Below are 23,602 nucleotides of genomic sequence, written 5' to 3'. Positions count from 1 at the left end.
TCAACAACAACATTTGTATATTTTCCCTTGTACCATAAGGACTATGTCGTCTGCATATCCTTGGACATAGATTCCGTTGTTAGTAAGGTCCTCAAGTAGACCATCTACTACTAGGTTCCACAGTAGAGGTGACAGGATGCCTCCTTGAGGACATCCCCTTGTGGGTGCGATCACAAGCGATACTTCATTAAGATCGGCCCTGATCCGTCTGGAGCACAGCATGGCCCTAAGCCACCGGCACAGAGCTGGCTCGAGGCCACGTCGCTGTGGCTCCACTTACCATTGCAGTGAATTTGGCATTGTCGAAAGCTCCTTCAATGTTTAGTTACTTGTATAATACAGTTTTTGGAAATTCTAAATCTGGTCTTAACTGTGTTTATTACAAAATATCCATTATTCCATAGCTACGAATATGATTACCACACAATATCTTTATTGTAGGAAAAGTTTTAAATAATTGAATCAATTGAAAAATTGTTGAATATAAATAATATAGTTGACACACACACACATACAATGAGACATAACATTGGTATGAATTAAAAAACAACAAAAACATGTTATTAAAGTATATTTTGAACAAAAATCACAGTTGAACATAAAAATATTTGAACTAAAGAAAACTGAATTAAAATAAGACTGCAGGACATTTCTCTACAAGTGTGAAAACACAGGAAAGTTGGTCTTATGAGAAACTAATAATTTTTTTTATAATACAAATTTAAACTTACAATTTAAAACCAAACACAACTGAAATTAACTTTTAAAAATACAACAAATACAAAATATGTTATATAGTCATGAGAAAAATAACATTTAAACAACAAGACATTTTAAAATTTACTATGAAATATTTTAATTTTATATATTGAAATATGTATGATTAACAAGAAAAAATAAAATGCATTAAAAATAATAAACTATGAATATAATAAAACAATTTTTAAATTAATTTAACTTCTATTTATACAATAAATAACTAGATTAATACATTTACTCCAATTTCCCCACATTTGAATTACTGCTTTCTTTGGAGATGCTGCTACTGGTCCTCTCCTTTCTGTAACCAAACGTTCAAGCATATTAAGAGGCCATCATGATAAGTAAGTTTATTCAATAAGTTGTTGTTCTTACTATCTCAGACACATATAGTTTAATAAAATAATTTTAGTTCATTAAATTAGCATCTGCCTACTTTTATTCTTATAAGCTAATCGAGAGTACAGTATTTGGTCAAGATAACATCAAATGTAATCAATATTGTCAAGTCCTCTGAAGAATTGTATCACAGATGAACAATAGCCAGAGATGATATTTTTAGTTGCAAATGGTGTAAAAAGTAGTGAAATCTATGAGAGAATGTTGAAAGTGTACATGACTAATTACATTAATCATCAGCTGATCTTATGCGGTCAATACTTGGTTCTTTATGGCTAATGGAAGGAGCATTAATATATGTAATGCCATTAGCCATTTCAAACTTATCAGACAGAACATTATTGCACATGTAAAGTAAATACATAAATTAGTAAACAAGTTCTACTTAGAAGTTATGTTATTAAAATTAATGAAAAATCCAAAAGATTTTATAGAAGTCTCTGTATTATTGAATTTATAAAATATTCTTTTGATATCGTGAATCAGTAGTGTGTGTGTTTTAACTAACAAATTATCAAAAGAAATTTATATAACATTATCCCATACTCCTCCAAAACTCATATGGTAGTGTTTCTACAATGTTCTTACCTATGTCCTGTAAGCAGCTATTGTTCATGTTTAGTTGATTCACATAGTTAGGCTACAGGAATCATCACAAAACCAAAGTTTCGGTACAAGTTAAATACCATCATCTGGAAACTCAATGATTGATTGCATAGCATTTATCTGTTCCTCTCTCAATACAGCAAGGCATCTGCAATAAATTACAATCCGCATTAAGCATTGAAGTACAAATGTAAACTATGAGATATAGCTAAGCAATTACATAACCAATAATAAAAATATGTTTGTAAATAGTTTTTGTATTTTGATACACATAGCCTACATTGTATAAATACTGTTCGTGTCCCAGGTGTTGTTGATCTAACAATCACATTTCATTTATGTATAAAAGTTCTCGGATACATTGTAAATAAATTATCCTATACACAACAGAGCGTTATTATTGCTATAAATGGAGCATTATTTGTAATATTTACTTTAATAGCCATTTCAATGGCTGTAGTATGATAGGTGGCCACTAAGACAATTAAATCAACGAACCCAATTATCAATTAGAAATACCTAAAATATTGAATACAAATGCATTTTTTTCTATAGTTATTTAAAATTAATTGAATGCTAGCTGTTTTTAATGTATTATAACAATATTGATTAATCATTTGTGTGGTATTTGGGTAATGGCGGCGACTACAATGGTGATGAACTTTGTTATTTGTGTCACAAGCGGTCAGATACACACCCTTTAAAATACTGAGAAGTAAGTTTTATACTGCTTTTTGTTTACACATGAACCGTCTTGGCTGCATTAAGATAAGTGGCCACCATAACTATCGAATAATTGATATTTCTGATTAAATCTAAACTACCAAACAAACCAAAATAACAAACCAAATTATGTTTTAGATATTTCATATTATAGTATAGTTCAGCTGTTATTTTTTGACTAAAAAGTAATAATTTAATGATGAGTTAAAAACTATATAAGTGTGTACAAGTAACTTGTAAAACTTACTTCTTATTATTTTAAAGAACATATCTGATCGCTTGTGCAAGGGCGTATATAAGGGGGGGGGCTCAGGGGGCTCGAGCCCCCCCCGAAATTTGAAACACAAAAAAAATATTATAACTTATATACGATAATTTATTTTTATTTTCAATAAGCTGTGCTTCTATACTTTCGACTACATTAGTATTATAGTTTATAGTGGAATTTTAAGAATACATTATGATACCTAACAATATTCAATATTTATTTTTTTCAGAGGTTGAAATTACTAATATTTTGTAAGCATGCAAATAAGCGTTGCAACTGTAAAGAGTGCGAGGTAGCCTGACGCTCCTGACTGTCGCGTCGGCCGCTCGTGTAGTGCCAGCGCCAGGCATGCGTATATGACGATGACGTGTCGCCGCGGCCCCGCTGCCTAGCAACCCTCCTCCTCCTACAACCCCCCACCCACTCCCACCACACCTGACCTCATTCCGCACTACCACGCCATTGTCTGCTGTTGTCTAGTGCGTATCACCCGTGGTGACATTTTAAGTGCTGTATGCATATGTGCTGTGATTGTAGTGACTGTTATCAAGTGATATGTTTTGTTGTCGCGTTATTTAAACATGATCTGATTACTTTATAGTTGACAGTTTACGTGTGAAGTACATAGGCTACATTAAACATTTAAAATGAAGAGACAGAGTTCGATTCAAGCTTTTTTCGTGAAGAAAAAACGTGTTTCGTCTGAGATCGACGAGCAGACATCATTTGAAATAACACCGAGTCCCTCCACTTGTGCTACATCAACTGGCAGCGTTGTTGAGATCAAGGATCACACAGGTGAAATTGAACATAACCTTAACGAGAGTAATCACACTTTGTTAGTTCACAATATCAATGATATTGGTCATTACTGCTCCTCAACTTCCTTTTCACTTCAAAATGAAGAGAAAATTTCAATTATTGAGAACTGTTGGAAGCCTCAACGTAGTTACGAATTTCCTAAAGTTGAAAATAACAGAAGTTTTCAATATAAGTGGTTGGAAGACTTCAAATGGTTAGCTTATTCGGAAGCAAAGGAAGGGGCCCTGTGTAAATATTGTGTTTTTTTCTCACACAACACAGGTGGGAAAGGAAACCATCAGAGTTTAGGAGTATTAGTATCAAAACCACTTACTACAAAGCTTAAGAAAGCTAGGGAGGTTTTCATGCAACATGAAAATAAACAATATCATAAAACTGCAATGTTAATGGCTGAAGACGTAAAATCCTTAGTACATGGAAAAACAGAAAGTGTGATAAACAGTATCAACATGCAGAGAAAAATGAATGTTCAGGAAAACAAAAGTAGAATTATACCGATAATCCAGACAATTAGATTTTGTGGAAGGCAACAAATTGCTCTTAGAGGGCATCGTGATGGTGGAAGAGTGGATCTTGACGAGCCTATACAAAATGATGGTAATTTTCGCTCTTTATTAAGGTACAGGGCTAATTACGGGGACAATAATCTTAAAACACAGCTAGAAACTGGTGGTGGCAAAACTATGTATACTAGTTCTGTTATCCAAAATGAAATTATAGGTATTTTTGGTTCCCAAATACAGTCAAAAATTGTATCCAACGTGAGAAAATCTGTATTTTATTTAGTATTAGCAGATGAGACAACAGACATTAGCCAAATTGAACAATTTTCCCTCTGTGTCCGATATGTTGACGAGGAATTGTTTAAAATTAGGGAAGATTTTCTGGCTTTTGTACCCGTGTATGATGTAACAGGTCAAGGTTTAGCCAATACATTAATGTCAAGTCTAACCAGTCTTGGACTTGATTTAAACAATTTACGTGGTCAAGGATATGATGGGGCTTCTGTCATGAGTGGCCAGTTCAGAGGGGTACAAGCATACATAAGTGAAAAAGTACCCTCAGCCATATACACACATTGTTCCTCTCACTCTCTTAACTTATGTCTATCTGATGCATCAAAAATCCCTATGATAAGGAATTGTATGGGTGTCATCAGTGAGGTGTGTAGTTTCTTTCACAAGTCAGCTAAGAGAACTGCGATACTTAAGTCAAGTATTTCTGAATGCTGCCCTGAGATGAAAAGAAAAAAACTTATATGTCTGTGTGAGACTCGCTGGGTGCAACGCCACGATTCAGTGATAATGTTTAAAGAAGCTTTGGAGCCTATAATTACCGCTCTATCAACTATTGAAGAAGAATCGACTGCAGAAGCTTCTGTAAAAGCACACACACTAATTGCCTCCGTGACCAGTTTTCAGTTTGTTGCATGTCTTTTTATTTTGAACAACTTGCTTTCTTTGACTATCCGCCTTTCAGAGATGCTCCAAAAGAAAGATATAGATCTTGCTCAAGCCAACAAACAGATTTCCAATGTATTGGAACTAGTAAAGGAAAGGCGAAGCAAAGCAGAAGAGACATTCCAGGCTTTGTTCAGTGAGCTAAAAGTAAGCACTGACAAATTAGGTATCAAAGAGGAAACCCCCCGTACATGTCGCAAGCAAACTAATCGCTGCAATACTCCTTATACAAACGTGGAAGAATACTACCGGCGTGTAGTGTATATACCATACCTTGACGATTTCTGCTGTTCACTTCAGGAGCGTTTTAAAAAACCACAGGGAAGTAATCGACTCACTACAGAATGTTCTTCCTGAGCACTGCATTAAAACGGAATTTTCATCCCTGGAACCTGCCCTGACGTTTTATGAAAAAGATCTATCTTTCAGAGATGAGGTACGAAGTGAATTTCTACTGTGGAAACAAAAGTGGAATCGTGAAGAAAAAGAAAGTTTGCCAAAAACTGCAATTTCTGCTCTTGAAAAATGTGATAAAGACTATTTCCCAAACATGTTTAATATTTTGAAATTGTTAGCGGTTTTACCCGTTTCAGTGGCTTCTGCAGAAAGGAGCTTTTCATCTCTCCGAAGACTTAAAACGTATCTGAGAAACACAACTTCGGAAAACAGGTTGAATGGTCTTGCACTTTTATCTATTCATAGAGACATTACCATAACTGATGAGGAAGTTTTAAAACAATTTTCACTGAAGTCTAGAAATTTGGATTTTGTTTTGTAAAATGACAATAAACAGTGTTTCATGAATACTTTTAGCTATATTTCATTTTCTTCCCTTGTAACAGTTCATAAAGTAGGCCTACAATAACTGGTTATTGTAGCTTGGAAGGCTGTTTGAGATTTTAGTTTTTTAACGATATAAATATTTGAATTGTGTGCATACTGAAATTACTATTTCTGATTTCATTAAGGTAAAATTAAAAAAAACTAAAATAACAATTCAATTGCTAAAATAAATATAGTATATAGTCAACATTTATTAGTTTCAAACTTATAATATTGTGGTGTGTTGTGTTTTAGATACGTAGGACAATATATTTCTTTGTATAACAACTATTTTAAACCAAAGATTTTAAAAATAGGACTTTATAGCCTCTATTATTTTCTATTTTAACAACTGAAAACTACCAAACTAGCAGACACTTAAGTTTTGAATTTTAATTTTATACAAAAATAATATACAAAGGATACAGGTCCTTCTATATAAACATAATAACGCTAAAATGGAAAAGTGAAACCTGCTCGAAAAGAAGGAAACTCGCCATGAAAAACTTAAAAATCTCTCCGAAAGAGTGATTTTCATTCTTTCCATTTTAGCGTTTATACATGCCAAAAACCTTAAACCTGTGTTTTTAAGACTTAAATTGGCAAAATTTTCCCGGGGGAGGGAACCCCCCCTTCTACTGGGGGGTATTCTATACCCCCCAGACCCCCCGGTCTTTCAGCCCCCCCCCCCAAAATATTTTTCTATATACGCCACTGTAGGCTACTACAATACCACACACAATAACATACACCATTACATATGATAAAGAAAATAATGAAATGCTTCTCTAATCTTGTAAAATGTTTTACAATGATTTGTTTTCTAACTGTTAACCACATTTTTGACGTTGGTATATTAAAGTTCAGCTTACAGAGCATCTGTGTACAAAGTTTAATTGCGGGCACTTGTTTGTTTTAATCTCAGGAGTGGCTTTTATTAGAGGACGTCCATTTTACGATACATTCCTACGGTTTACTTAGGTATTATATTTGGGATTTTTATTCATTACACATTTAATGGGAAACCTTAGTGGAAAGTAATAAATAGAAAAAACTGTGTTGATTTTATAAAAGATCGTTTTTATAATTAGTATTATACAATTTATCTCAGTTTTTGATTTTTTGTTAACGCCTTCAGATTGATGACTGCAACATTGATGCACTAGACGGTCTGGACGATAATGTGACGCTAACTTCACGGTGGTATCAAACAGCTGTACAGAGCTGTCAAAACAAAACTGAATGTTAAATTAAGCAAGCAGTTAAACAACAAAGTAATAAACTACTAAGCGCGTTCTTAATAATTAGTGATACTAATGTAAGTTTATCTTTTCTTCCCTAACTAAACTTAGTGGTAGATATATATTATCAACAAGCCTGTAATAACATACACCAATAATTTATGTATGATAACCAAGGTTATATTTTGACATGTACTGTATTTGCCACCTTTTCTTTTAACGTTAATAGCCTATTGGCATAGTAAATATTTGACGCACGATCTAAAATGATCTTTAAAATATTTCTAACTATGTAAAATGTAAATATTACCACGGATTTTAGTGAGTAAAATAATTTAAAAAAAACACGGAAAATTAATAATAGTCTAAATTATTATTAAGATAACACCCTAAAACCTATTTAGGGCAGAGTACGATAAGCAGACCCGGTTTTTTATATCGAAATTATTAAAAGATATTTAATTATTATACCCATTGATATAATCAATCAATAGTAATTCATTGGAAGAATAACTAAATCATCTGCACAAACTGTACACATATTTTTATATTCTAAACACAATTTGTTCTATAAGTAACTACTTTTAAATTAAAACAGACAGTTAACTTTAGAAAACTATACAAAATAATACTAAAAAGATTATTTAATGTGTCTTTCTCTGTTTCAAAATGTTTATTTTGTTGTTATGTTCTCTTTACTATTTAAATGTAATTTTTCCTACTACCAGTCTTAAATTTATTGTTTGATAATGGTTATGGATCCTTTTTTATTTATGAAATTACATAATTGTTTAAAATATTTCTATTAACTTGAAACATGTGATGAATTTAGAATTTAGGTGCGCTGATACTGATTGGTAGCTCTGTTACTTTATATATAAAGTATCAAGCAAGTAGTAAGTAGTGTTGTAATAAGCAATATATAAACCGGTTACTATTTTTATATTTTACTAGCAATATATCGTACTCTATTTAGCCTACTCAATTCCCAATTAACATGAACAAACTAGGGGATCGGGAGTTGGTGAATAACTAACAATTTTATGCAAACTAAATCTGATTGTCAGATCTATCTGAGGGCCAACCAGTCTACCTGAGAGTATTGTTTACAGTTTAATTGTAATTTGAGATTACTAATGAATGAACACACACTACAGAGCGCTCCTGTGACCATTAGTTGTGAACATGTTAAGGTATATTTTTTTATTCCATTATATTGTATGAAATAGGTCACAACTTGATTATTGTTGAGCCTATTTTTATTTATAAAACAATTAACCCTTTGAGCCCCAATGGGGTAGACTAATAAGCAGCCTACACTCGTTATTCTGTTGTTTTTATCGAATGGTTCGATGTTTATATTTGTAGGAATAATTTGATGTTACAATTTATTTCACTTAGCATATGATTTTAACTTATTAGTTGTAGTAATTGATGTAAATGAATATGAGGAAAAATGTATGACATGTTTCTCACAAGTGACTGTTTAAGTGGCTTCAGCATGTGGGTTTGTCTCTTGGTAACCGATAGGTAGAATTCTTTCCTCCATTTCACAAAAGCGGTTACTTATTGGTATCAAGCTCCAGGGCAAGTTATAAATATTGTAAGGTTTCTTTCTAAGTCTAGGCCATAGTTCATTTTGTTGTTTTTTAATGTTAGTGTTAAGTTTATGTTTTAAAATTATAATAATGTATAAATTCATCTTGTCATGGTAGTTTATTATAACTTTTATTGTGTATAAATTTTGCATATGGAAGTTGGATAATATATCAAATTGTTCAATAATGGCAATTGAACAACGAGTGTAGGCCGCTTATTACAGTCTCCCCTATGTACCAATTTATTATCATGGAAACTTTCAGGACTTTTTTGATAAAATGAGTAAACACATGCACTAAAAAAGATGACAATAGGCTAGCACTTTTTAGATCATATTTATTTACCACTTTAGTTTTTGACCTAGACACATATCTAGTTTTGTGCATGGTGTATACTACATGCAGATCAAAATACAGAATGTATCATGTAGAAAATATTTTTTGTATTCACCTAATGTTACAATAAACAAAATTTCATAAAGAATTTAAAAACTATTGACAACTTTTTTGTAAGTTTGAAAAGCAATACATTGTTAATCAAATACTTTTGTATTGAATATATTTTTAGAGTATTCCATTTTACTATTACATAAAAACCGATTTTTTATCTTTATAAACAAATGTACAATGAGTTCTACAAAACAGCCAACAAAACCAGCCAATTTCATCTTGGCATTTCTCAGTTCTCAGTACGCTGCAGCATCAAGCAAATTTCACTCACAGCTAATTTCATAATTTATTGGTGTAAATGGGATTTTAAAATTCAAAACTGTCAATTCAATATATTATCCAACTTTGATATGTACAAATAGTAAGTTTTAATAAAATACAGGAACAAGAAGAATCTTGTACATTATATTATAAAAAACATAAATTTAACACTAACGTTACTAAACAACAAAACCAACTATGGCCTAGACTTAGATATCAAAGAAACTTTACTATATTATAACTTGCCCAGCTAGATATCAATGAGTAACCGCTTTTGTGAAATGGAGGAAAGAATTCTCCCCATGTGTTACTAAAGCTAAACCTATATATTGAAGTCACTTAAATAAATCTTGTCACTTGGGAGAAATATCTCACATATTTTCCTCATATTCATCGCCATTTTCAAAGTCTCAAAATATTAGTTACTTCTTGTTGTTTATTGTGTAAATTAATATTACTATAACTAACAAGTTGAACTCATTTGCTTAGTTAAATAAATTTTAAACTCGAATTATTCCTTTGGAGCGTTTTGTTTTGTATTGTTGATGTTATATAAGGCCGTACATACAATAAGCACAATATCTCCTATACATTTGTAAGTAATAACTGAAAACTGTGCATGTATGATGGAAAACAACTTCACAATGTTAATGTATATAGTCTTGGCAATAAATTCCATTTGATGAAATTTGTGATGTTTATTGGAAATCAAAATATATAAATGCAATTTACAATACATACTGTCAATTATTTAGTATTGTCTAAACCAACTGTCTATATAATTAAAAATTACTTCCAAAATTAAAATCCAGATCTAAAAATATATCTATTTGTAACACTAAAGCCATTATTTTTATTTTTCAGATTATTGTTTGCTAGATGTTTTCTTCCATATTTCCGTAGAACCTTCAAAATGCCTCTGGATTTAATTGAAGTTCCCAGCACAGGTATGTTGTGCTTTGATTTTATTGTTTCAGTATTTGATAAGCCTCTTATTGTACTCATTAGAATAGAGTAAACTTTAATTTAGTCCTCAAACTTTACTTACTTTTGAAGTATTAAGCTAATTCTCAAGAGAAATATATAATAAAAGACATAATCAGCAATATTACACGCTAAAAGTATTTTCTAGACAGACTTCTCTATAACTACATGTGTTTTAGTACAAGATAATCTTTACAATTCAGAAAAATTAATATGTATTGTATACTTACCAATAGAACAGTCAAACTTCTCTTTAGACATGTTTTTGGTAGTTTTCTGTTGGCTCAATAACTGTACTCTTGTTATATTCTCAGCATACTAAAAAATTGTTTCTAATCTTTTAGTTAAGAAATAATATAGTATAGAAACAACAAATATATTTTTACAGAATACAAAAGTAAAAACTTTGCAGCGGTTTGACATAATTTGCAAATGGGTTTGAACCATTTTCCTTTCGAAAAAAGTTGGTACATTCAATTTAAAATGCTCTTGGCTTTGAAAGAACTCTCTAAAAAATTCCTAACATCAAACAAAAGACCCAGGGCACAAAATATCTGTTCTGGGCTGAAGTCATGGATAAGAATAGAAATCAGCTGTGCACGTCAACATGTCAGATGATTGATTTATTGTGTTTGAGGGAGGTTACGTGTGCTGGGTAAGAGGGAATGCTGTTTATGTTGTCACTACTTTTAATAAAGAGCTATCTATTCCCTTTGGGAAAGTATTGAAAAAGTAGTAGACTCCTTTAACATTATAATATGAAAAGGAATAATATGTATTGAATCAGTAAAGAGATGTGATGATGTTGGCAGTGAACGCAAGCCTTGATGGTGAGATGATGGACTACAAGCATATTATCGCAACCACAGCTTCCATCAGCACTATTCTTCAGTTTCTCTCAGGAATGTGGGTAACGTTAACGTAGTAACGTGTAATGTGTAGTATATTATTTCATTTCAGTTATATTTTAATGTAATCTTGAAATATAAACTGCCATATATAGTTAGAAAAACTAGTTTTATTGTGGTGTGAATGTGTCATGGCCAGTTTCAATCAATTATCTCACAATATATTAGTTATAGTTAAATAGTAATAATTTAAATTTTATTCTCCATATCATATATTTACCATGTGATCATCATCCCTAACATAATTGAAATTTATTTTAACTTAGATCATGAAAAGTTATGTGAAGAATTACAAAATCAAGCTAGGGAAATAAAGTAAACAACCAGTGTCACATCTCCAAAATTCAAATTTTAAGCTGAGTTAATCTCCAGAATAGCACATAATATGGATTGTGTCATCGACTTCAAGTCTCTAAGTTTGAGTTTTACGTCATCTAACAGAATAGTAGTAAGTTGTCTCTCAATTTGAATTTTAAATATTCAAATTTGATCGTGCTATTTAAAATTGGTACACGCAACTTGTGGTTTCCACAATCATCTATCTCTAAGATATGTTGATGATGTTATTATAAAGTTACACAACATAGAAACCACTTTGTTGGAAATGGACAAGTTGTTATGATAAAGATAATGAAATTGCTTGAATTTAACATAAAAACTGGACGTGACCTTAGACATAATTATTATTATTTTTTCATTAATAATCTGAATCTGGGTTGAAAGACCTCTGAAAAGTGACAAATAGAAAGTTTGTCGACAGTTGACTGTATGAGATATTGGAAGATTAGTTAGATAGAGTTGAACATAAAATGTATTGAGTGTCCATTGTAATTTTTGCCAATGTACACCTATTTTTATGAATTTTGTGTGCTTTCATCATAAAATACTAAACGTGATATACTATTTCAGACAATACAAAATCATTTTTTCGCAATAATGTGTTTTATGTACCTTTGTACACTGTGTATATAAGTTATGCAAATTGCCCAATAAAAGAAATCTTGTCTTAATACAAATTGTAAACAACTTGATACACGCTTGTATCACCCAATAATAAACACTGCAGGCATGCTTCACTGAAAGTAACAGCTGATGAAAATGTCTAAATTGATGTGTGAGCTGGTCAGTCCATAACAAACTTGAACAACTGGTGAACTTTCAGTTAATACAACAAACAAGGCATTTTTGATGGTAAAAGCACTAGTACCATTATTTTTACTGACAGACATCTATTGCAACAGTTTGTATTAACTGCCTCTGTAAAAGGCTGACTTGTTACAAAATATGATGATGAAGCCCGGATGATTAGTGTTGACTGTGTAAAAAAATAGGTGATATATTAAAATACAACCATATTTACATAAGAATGTTGAGTTCAGCTCCAATTCACCTTTTTTTTAGTGCAGCATCTGGAATCTGATACTGTCATAGACTTCGCTCCTGGAATCTAGAGCCGTGCTCATCTGAAGAGATCCAAAAAACAAAGTCGGCAACGAAAAAGCTCAAAATGATTCCTTTACATTGTTTTCAACATCAGAAAAAACCAGACTACAAAATATAAATTATAGTGTAATTTGTTTTGAATCCCTTCAAACGAACATGACCCCAGATTCCAGGAGTTAAGACTGTGACAGCATCAAATTCCAGACACTGCTCTAAGAGGAAGGTGAACTGGAGCTAAACCCAATATTAACCCCTTCCCACCTTGGCTACGTCATATTTACTTCTTTCACTGTAAATACAATGCCAAATATTCCATATCCTTTTATCTCTATTTTCTGAGTACTCTTGGTAATCATTGTATAAAGTAAATGTTATTTAAATTGTTTACATATTTGGGTAAAAAGTTTTGTTTTGTACTTGTATTAATATTAATTAAGACAAATGAACAAATTATTATGTTTTCAGATTGGTTTGTCGAAAATTTATGAAAAAGGGCACAACAAATGAAGTCTCTTCTTTTCATTTTGTTGCAGGCTTCTTGTCGTGAGTATACAATATACAATTTTATTAGAATTAGAGAAGTGTTTTAAGTAGGGGTTACTAAAACAGAAGTAAAATACTTTGTCACAACTTTACTTTATGTGTTTTTCAGTTTTATTCCGCTTATTTAACGGCAATTAATTTTTAAACAACCTACCAGTCTTTGTAATTCCTTTTGGTAGTTACTGAATATTTTCAATTGATATTGTTTATAAATGTATAGTTAATTATGAATAAGATATTTTAGAGTACCTTTTTCAAAGTAATATCAGGGTTTTAATGTTCTATGGTATTTATTTAATTTTACTTACAATTATAAATCATACATTGAGTATAAGAGGAACTCTTTAACAGTTTTATTTCATCTCAGTTGTTCGAGAGTCACAACGGAACTTAATTAAATATGTTTTTTAATAAGGTGCAAGTCATTATTTCTGTAATTTAAATGTTGTATTTTCATTGTATATAAAAAGTTAATTTTCAATCACGCAGAGATAACATTGTATACAAATTTCTAACCATACTTAATGAATCGTTTAAGGAGATTGAAAGTTACAATTGATGCTTACATAAAAATAAAATATAACACTTTACACATAACGTAGAGCAATGGTGGGAAGGGTTAATTCAATATGAATGTTAAGTTCAGCTCCATTTCACCTTCCTCGTAGGGCAGCGTTTTGAATTCTAACTTGTGACAGACTTGACTCCTGGAATCAGGAATCAACATCTGTCTAAAGAGATCCAAACAGTCAGTAACAAAGAAGTTGAAAACAAAATGTTTACATCGTTTCGACATCAGAGACCACCCAGAATACAAACAAATGTAATCCAGCTGAAGTGGTGCTCTCACTGTCTCATCAGGTGCACTATGAGTCTAGTCTACTCCTGGAATCTGGAATCAACATTCGTCTGAAGAGATCGTATTGGTCATCAAGATGAAATGGAGCTGAACTTAACATATATATAACACTTTATTTACACAACTGTAAGTATTTTTCATTGTTGATTTACACCCTAGAAAAAGCTGATTCAGGAATACGTGTTTAAATACTGATTTGACTGTAAAACTCTAAAAACATTTTATTTACCAGTTACTATCCAATGAACAAATTAGCGTTTTTCTATTTGATGCAAAGCCTAAACAATATTTATGATGGAAGAAAGAAGAAACATTGCATATGTATGGACACGGGTGTTCCCAACTAAATTCTTGGTTTCTCTTTCATTTGATTTATTGGCCTGATATTCATTTTGATAAACCAAATATATTTCAGAGTTTAAACAAGCTTACGTTTAGTTCTTTCGTTTCAATGCTGAAACAGAACTGTGTAATCTCAGTTTGAATATTAATTTTCTTAAACTGAACTATTCAATATTCTAATGTCAATAAACTCAAGAGTTGATTCAGGTACATGTGTTTTGATTTAATCAATTGCTCTGTAAGTTATAACAATTCAATTAAAGTTTGTACCTGTAGTAATGTGACTTTTAGTTTGTATAACTACTGCTAGAGGCTAAGCTAAGCACATCACATTTTATTCGTTTACATGACAATGTGACATCTCTAAATGCAGTGAAAACGTTGATGGAATAAAGTTGGTAGCATTCACATATTCTTCGTAAAGCTAAAATTGATCACTGTATTATTTTCAATTTATTGCTTTTGGAGAATAATTTTTATAAGCATTGAAAAGCATAATTTAACTTTTATACCACCACGGACAAATGCAACGTGGTGTGTAAAAACCGTCAAGCATTGACTATCTGAAGGTCACCAACCCGGCAACTCGTGCCACAACTGAAAACGCTAATTTGTATACAACTGTAGAGCTATTGTAAATCCGCTTATACAATGGCTAGATGTATACTTTTGTCTGATGGTCTTTAATTGTTCTACATGTATACTTATAGCTTGAAAAGCCTATAGCACTTTTAATTTTTTTAATGTGTAAAATAATTTTAAGATGAAATATGCACTAATTAAGAAATATAAATCAAAAAGAATAAAATTAGTATTTTTGACAAAAAAAATATTTTGGAAAATATTGGTAATTTTTTACTATAGGGCGACAATAATATCATTTAGATTCTTACAATTTTTATGTTGGTGTAGAAAATTAGATTTAATTTTAAAAAACACTTAAATAATTACTTATAACCGTAACCAACAAAAAGAAACACTTTATTTATTTTTTTAATATTAGCAAATTTGTATTGTTACCATACAATTAATTCAAATTAATTCTTTACCCATCCAGAGTATCCTGTCTCTCAGGAAGCAGGGCAAAGGTCCTTATAGGACTAGATGCAATTTCTGAGCTTCTTGTCCTAAGAGAACCAAAGACAAAATCCAGTGTTTCACCCCCAAAATAATTATCTAGATACGCCACTGGTCTCATATACTTACTTGTAAAGTATTGCATTGAACTGTGTACAGGTGTGGGCTGTGGCTTAACTATGGAATAATGATCAATGACAGCAGTCTTATCCTAGTCAATGCTGTTGGTGCAATTCTATTTATGTGTTACATTCTCCTCTTCTTCTCCTATACACTCAGGAAGGTAAGTAAGAATAGTGAACTGTTCTAATTACATTATGTTATACATTGTTTCGTCAAGTAGTTGGTTAAACTTCATAGCACGTTCATGTTGACGGCTTATTTCCAGACTTTTTTATTTGCCGTTGAATTTTAAAATACTAATGGCAAAAAATTGTAATTTTTTTACGTTAAACATTTAAATATAACAAGAAATGTATGCAGGCTTCACAAGTTTGCACAACAAAATTTATTTCAATATGTCTTCCATGTACTCCAAGGGGTACCTAAATGTCATTTCTATCCATTAAGTTGTATGTTTTCTTCTGACAAGATTAATGCTAATTAAGGGTAATAAATGTTTTTTGGATCAAATATAATACAAATACCATGACACTTTAACCTAAAGATGTGTAGTCCTTCTACTGTACCTCAAACACCTTCACTCACCTGTGATTTGAATTCAAAGATCGTATCATCGTATCTGAAGCTTTGACAAAAATTGTAATATTCCAAATTTCTGTAAAGCTTTTCTGTAAAAACTGTCTTTTTAACAAATGAAAGACTAGATAATCATATATTAAGCATAGAATGCAATTAATCGCACACGAATAATGCAAAAAAAAACAAATTTGGCATAACGGTACATGGAGTTTGCAAAGTATAAAAAATATGTAGGCGCATACAATCGTAATTGATTTTTTTAGTAAGTGCCTTAGTACTATTTAGAAAATAAAAATTTACAAGTGGTTCGTAAAAGTTTTTTCTAAGAGTATCGATATAATAATCAGAAAAGAATGAATATCAGTGAATGATCACTAGAAAGAAGATGGGAAATTTAAGCAATGCGGCATGTAAATTGTATAATCATTTTTTAAAGAATATGTTTTTGAAAATCGCTAAAAACGGTCAATATGCCAATGGTGTTACAGGCCACTGTACAGAAATTCTTAGCTATACAGTGAGTATACCTGGGCTGGTTGACATGAATAAGGCACAATTTTAACCCTGTCTTACCTATTCCTAGACAAAATTCTTATCATTATTATTTCCTATTATTGAATCAAACCTTGTGATGGATAGATCACTGATGTGTTTCTCTGTTCTTTATCACATGTTTCATAGGAAAACAAAAGTTCATACCAATACCAAATACATAAGTCATGAAAAACAAATTGAAAAATTCCAGTCAATGCCTTGTAGTTAGAAATTTGAGAATTTGAATAATTGAGACAAAACTACTAGAGTAATATGTTAGATAAAGTCAAATAAGATGCACTAATTTCCAAAGCAAAGCGTGATAGATGTAAGAGTCTAATATTGTGGCTGTCGGTTCTTCTTTTTAAAGATTTGATATAGTACAGTTCGTATTGACATACCTCTACGAATACAAATATTAGAGGTACTTGAGTATATACAAATACTCAAAAGTTTTCAATAAGAGTTGACTAAATAACACGAAGAACTTTTAGTTGTGCAACGTAAAAACGTTTGGTGATAAGCTAGTGAATAATGACAAAGTCTTTGGGTTGTCCTTGAATTGAACGGAATTGATCCAAGTAAATAAAAGGCAACCACTAAAATTGTATTAAATTATGAAATTGTATTGTAAAAATTAATATGCCGGTATTCTTAAATTACCATGTGTATTGTACATTGATAAGGTAAGTTTTCAACAGGTGGTTAAAACCTATAACTATAGAAGCAAACAGATGGCCCAAAGAAGCTTTCACATGTGTGAAGCTTAACAATAGCTAATTAAGATCATAACAGATAGTAAGTTCAGGGACAAGCCTGTCGCACATTAGACTGACTTTCCTGTTGCTTTTGCATGGTACAAACATATAATGTACAAAATTATTGTACACAAAATGTTGAATCTTTTAAAATCTTAAATAATAAAACTGGTCTTACAGCCTAACTTTTGCTTTGAATATTAGTATATGGTAATCTAGATTAAAGAATAAACAAAGGGTTTTATTTATATTAAAAACTAGGTTTTTATAGCGCACGCTAGTTTACAGCTGGAGTCCGCTTTTAGCGTAGGGATAAATTTTAAAACTGTGTTTGAATAGAAACTCGTCTCAAAATCCGTATTGTATTTCTCCTCATTTTATTGTTTCAGTTGTAATGAAATATTAATAATACAAACTTCTGTTAATAACTAATGGTTTATAACTTGTACTGAATGTTCTTAGTTTCTTGTGAACAAAATCTATACTGAATATAAATTGTAAACAATTAATACAGTTAATTGTATTTTTTTAACAATTCATTACCATGAAGACACTAAAATCTAAGATTCTAGAGTGAAAACTTTATGTATTTGAGACAAGTTTCTACTTATGATGCAGTTTTAAACTTAAGTTGAGCTTCTGATGTGCAGCCAAGAACGTTTTGTCTTAAATATTAGTTGGTAAGTGAGTCGTTTCCATTGGCTTAAACCAAAGAAGTCGCAATTTAATAATTGATTTGAGTATTCAAATTTTTAATTCTCAGCCTTGTGCAGTTTAAGTTTTGATTGTTAGTGAATAGATTAGTATTTAATGCGACGATTGGTCCATGGACTGAGGACGGTTACTAATAGTTTTTATTTATTCACGTTGCAGACAACCGTAGTGAAACAGGTGTTATGGGTGGTGACGGTGATGGTGCTGGTACGGATGTACGGAGCATGGCTAGGTGAGGTGGCACAAGCTAAGGTCCATCTTGGCTATATCGCCTGCTGTACCTCGCTCATGTTCTTCGGCGCACCACTGGCCAACTTGGTAAGATTCAGAGTAGGCTGGATTTTGATGTTGTACACTTGAGAAAGTGAAAAGTACGAAAGTAATTGGAATACCTTTGTTTTCTTTTTAAAATCAAATTTACCAAACATATAGATTGGTGATTTATTACTTCTATAATTTAGGTAAATCTTTCAAATGATTGAAACAATAAATCCAGTAGTTGATAAATTGAAAGTATAAGCATATTATTCTAGAATGTGTCTTAGTGCGGTTATTACTCTTGGATTCTAATCTTTAATTTTCTATTGAGTGGTTATTTTAAGTCATTCATAAGTAGAGTAATACGGTCATTGCTGAGCTTTAGCGACTCGTAAGGCTGGACAAAATTTCATATTTGTCTGTCTGTCTGTACGCATGATATGTCAAAATTGAAATAATATATAGACTTGAAATTTTACTCAAAGCTTCATTTTACTATGAGAAACACTGAGTATATTTTTGAAAATATTCCTTTTATTTATTGAATAATCATGTATTTAAAAACAAACAGCCTAAGTATGAAATAAAGAATAATTTTCAATATTTTATTCACAATAATAAAAATAAAAAGAAGAAAAAAGTGCATTACTCATTAACTGAGATTTTTTAATTAATCATAGTAATATGAAAATTTTTTGATGAATCCATACTTTTTGTACTTTAATTTTATATTTATAAGTTAATATATTATGTATATAATTTAAATTGACTTGCTGCAAAGTGCAAAAAATGGATAAATTACAAGTTTATTTGTGATTATTCAGTAATCCCGTGTAGGCCTAAATAAATCAATCTAATTATAATTGAATTAATCGAAAAAATAGACTTCACTATTTAGTATGTGTGTGCTTTGTTACAGGCGTACGTGTTAAGGGTGAAAAGCGCAGAAAGCCTCCCGTTTCCGATGATTGTGATGACATTCATCGTATCATTGCAGTGGCTACTTTACGGTATCATTTTAGAAAACCCCATTATACAGGTGATTTTTTTGGAGTCAATCTACTGTAGCCACATAAAAATGTAGGCTGTATAGTTTTGATTGCAACAAAAATTTTAAAATATTTCAAATATAAGTTAGGGAATTTTCTGTTTCATTATTTTACAGTTTAAAACAAGATACTAGATTGATGCTAGTAACTTTATTAATAGACATTATTTATTTGTAATGGCATTGTAATTTATTGATGCAAAGTTTTTTACCATGGCAAACTGGAACCACGGTTGATTTAAGGTGGAGAAAATTAATACAAATAAAGGCACAAATCACTGCAGAAACTATTAAGTAATGTTTGTTGAGAAATCCAAGTTTTAAGATTATTAATTGCAATGTACTTTTTCAAATTAATTTATCATTGCAATAGTTTAATACTTTTTCAAATGTCTAATCTTTATCTCACAATCCCGTATTTTCAATGTTCTATATAACATTGTTCAAAATAATTATTTTCTGTAATTATTACTACTATTGAATCATTTTCATCTAAACATAAGAGAATTGTTGGTTACATATTTTAAGTAACTGTCTTAATTCTTGTGCCCTTAGTTTTATGAAAACATTAAATTATGTTCTTTAAGAATACCAATACAGGGTTTCCGAAATAGAATGCCAAGATTTTAAACGGCCGCTACTTAACAATTGTTCAAGAAAACTAAACAATTTAAATTTCAAATTGAATTTGAAATAATTAAGTTTTGTTTTCCATGTAGCAAGGGATGAAATATTGACCTTGAAATGCACAGAACAGCTGCATGGTGACAGTCTGTTATATAACCTGATGCCAGTCACGAGTACAATGTTTACGGCGCAACAGAAGAATTACTGTGGTACGCAGAATTGAAATGCACAGAACAGTTGCATGGTGACAATCTGTTATATAACCTGTGCCAGTCACGAGTACAATGTTTTACGGTGCAACAGAAGAATTACTGTGGTACGCAGAATTGAAATCAATTTTTAGAGTGCAGCATCATTTTCGATTTACGTATCAGGATCAACATTTTCCAGATAAATGAATTTGTTGCTGGTTTAACCAGTTTGGTCACACAAGAAGTGTGTTGGAAGGACATTTGACTACCTGGCCAATAAACAGGTAATGAAAAAACCGAAGAAATCTGACAATCTTGTATCAGAAGCCTGAAAAAATCGATTATCAGACAAAGTCTTCAGTTAAACAAACCCAAATCGACAGTCCACAATTTTATTCAAAAACTTCATGCTTACAAAATTAAAATAAAATATCAGATTAAACCTGACGATTGCCGTAAGCATAAAAGAATGCTGTTCTCAGACGAAGTTACATTTTTTCACAAGCGGTATTGTTAATCGTCACAATTATCGGATATGGGATTCACAACAGTCCACATAACACTTAACGAGAAATAGAATACCGCTTTGATATCTGCAAAGCAAGAAATGGAGCTCACATCAAAACGTACTAAGGTATGAAAACAAAATTTGTTCTTTTCTCTTCAAATTGACTTTAAAATTGATTAGTTATCTTGAATAGTTTTAAATAACGTCCGTTCAAAATCCCGGCATTCATTTTAGAGACCCTTTACTTTTCAAAGGGTTGACCCTTCTCCAGCCTGTTGATAATTTATTTACTACTACATGATATTCATTTTTGTAAGCACAAATCTAATTATTTTTTTTATTATTCTTGTTGGCAACTATTCAATTCAAGGACATACGGTTTTCATTTATAATTTTACTACATGCACGCCTTTAACCCTCAAAGTGCTGACTATATTCACTTGTAGTGCTACACGATTTTTAGGAGTTTTTGCAAGCTTATGTTGAAAGTAAATAATAAGAACATGAAAATTAACCAAGTATAATGTATTATCATTAGTTTTTTTTTTTTTTTTCAGCAAAAGCACAATAATACCGAATAAGAAAATAATAATTACAATTACTTACCGTTCATGTCAAAAAGTTGTTAGCTATTTTTTAAATGTTTTTTTTTTACTTTTTTCACATTTAGCACAGTCAAAAGTCCAAAATAAGATAAATGTATTACAAATAAAACAATATACACAACTTGCATGTTTATAGAAAAAAAAGCACAGGAATACAAAATGTATTGTTTTTGCCCTCTGAAAAGCCCTAAAAATGTAGCAAATTTAAATAATCACTTCAACAGATAATAGACAATAGACAATAGACAATAGACAAGTTTCTTTTATTGACATATTCTTAAAGAATAGTAATAGAGTCACATATTACAAAAAGTTAGCTTATGATGAAACAAAGTCAAGGTTTTTGTAGTCTCCATTCTCCATTGCAGGCGTTCAGGAACTCATCCAGTGTATAAAAAGGTTGATTTACTAGGAGGTTATGCAGTCTTCCTTGTAGGGCATTCCTCTTCAATCCTTTCATTGTATCTGGTAGAGCATTCCACAATTTCCGGCCGATGTAGGATGGCTTTTCCTCAAAGATTGCTGTGCGATGTGGGGGCAGAACATAGTTAGTTGCATGACGAGTATTGTACGAGTGGAAGTCTTTCCCTGTTTGAAGACTCAGACTATGAGCATGTAGAATAACTTCTTGAATGTACAGAGCAGTGATAGTCTTTATGCCAAGGGCTTGGAAGGCTTGCCTGCAGCTTTGTTGAGGTTCAAGGTCAGCAAGGATTCTGATGGCTTTTTTCTGTAGGATGAGCACCCTGTTGAGGTTCCCAGCAGAGGACCCACCCCATACAGCATGCCCATACCTCATGTGCGTTTCTACTAGTGAATAGTAAGCTGTTTTAGCTGTTTCTAAATTTCCAGTCCATTTTATGCGCCGCACAGCATATATACCTGTGCTGATTTTTTTACACATGCCATCTACATGCTCTGTCCAGTTTAGACTTCCATCCAGGATGACTCCTAGAAATTTAACGTGGTTTTCAATTTCTACGTCAGGTATTTTTGGAATGTAGTCTTTTCTTTTACTAAAATTTAATCTGTATTGTTTTTGATGGATTTACAGCCGTCATTTTTTCTGCAGTATGTCAGTGCTTTGCGCAGGGAGTTGCAGGCAGTTGCATGCACTCCTTCTGCTGTAGCATCACTGATTAGGAGTGTTGTGTCGTCAGCATACATAACACAGGTTTGTGTTGTGGTCTTGGATGTATGCTGGGAAGTCAATTGACAAATAAAACAAAGATGACTGGGCCTAGAACTGATCCTTGTGGCACTCCGCGTTTGACTGGTTGTGGGTTTGATTGAAAGGTGTTTTTAAGGCCATGTGTAGTGCTCTGTACTTCAACTACCTGTGTTCGCCCTGAGAGATAACTCATAAACCAACTGTTAGCTATACCAGTAATGCCTAGAGATTTAAGTTTTTTTGATATGAGATCATGTCCTAGACAGTCAAATGCTTTGCTGTAGTCAAGAAGCAGAGCAGTGATGTATTGTTCTTTATCTATTTGGTCAATGATGTATTCAATTTAGGTTGATGATAGCTGATGTGGTTTGATTTACCTTTCAGAAATCCATGTTGACAACTAGTGACTATGTTAAACTGCTCCAGGTGGGTCATAAGTCTATTGAGAACTACTTTTTCAATTATTTTAGAAAAGGTTGAAACAAGTGAAATAGGACGGTAATTTTTTATTTCAGTCGTTGATCCTTTTTTATGTTTTGGATACACTTTTGATTGCTTTAATGCAGCAGGAAATTGACCAAGGCTGAAAGATGCGTTTATTAATGCTGACCAAGGGTGGTATTAGCTCTTCAGCACAATGCTTTACAATTTTGGATGAGTATTCATCCATTCCACTTGACGGCTTAGATTTAAGGGAATTGATGACCGCTCTTACTTCTCTGTCACTTGTTGGGCTTAAGTTGAAAACAGTTTGGCAGTTGTCTGTTATGGAATGGTTGTTTGCATTGTTGTCATGATTTCCTACTGTGTGGTTGCTGAGTTTCAGTGTTGCTTCAGCAACTTGAGTGAAGAAAGTGTTGAAATGTTCTGCGACTTCAATTGGATTATCCACCACTTTGTCATTGATTACAATACGGCTTT

The 23,602-nt window shown here is 31.8% G+C and overlaps 1 protein-coding gene and 1 long non-coding RNA gene across 2 annotated transcripts; one reads left to right on the top strand and one right to left on the bottom strand.

The window, feature by feature from the left end:
• Positions 1-1,024: 1,024 nt before the first annotated feature.
• LOC124373428 lies at positions 1,025-2,161 on the bottom strand. Its single transcript, XR_006923431.1, has 2 exons — positions 1,747-2,161; positions 1,025-1,060 (listed from the first exon to the last, which is right to left on the bottom strand). It is a non-coding gene; the product is annotated as an uncharacterized LOC124373428 (long non-coding RNA).
• A 4,913-nt stretch (positions 2,162-7,074) lies between these two features.
• LOC124373427 (sugar transporter SWEET1-like) lies at positions 7,075-22,684 on the top strand (the record flags this gene model as incomplete). The annotated part of the gene is made up of 9 exons (XM_046831799.1): positions 7,075-7,177; positions 10,274-10,356; positions 11,206-11,299; positions 13,210-13,287; positions 15,725-15,848; positions 18,433-18,591; positions 19,451-19,570; positions 22,151-22,213; positions 22,565-22,684. Coding segments are annotated over exons 2-9 (792 nt in total), but the record flags the coding sequence as incomplete, so codon positions are not given.
• Positions 22,685-23,602: the final 918 nt, after the last annotated feature.

This window comes from Homalodisca vitripennis, unplaced genomic scaffold, assembly GCF_021130785.1.
Source record: "Homalodisca vitripennis isolate AUS2020 unplaced genomic scaffold, UT_GWSS_2.1 ScUCBcl_5519;HRSCAF=12275, whole genome shotgun sequence".
Lineage (NCBI taxonomy): Eukaryota > Metazoa > Arthropoda > Insecta > Hemiptera > Cicadellidae > Homalodisca > Homalodisca vitripennis.
This window is presented reverse-complemented; position numbering and strand designations above follow the sequence as displayed.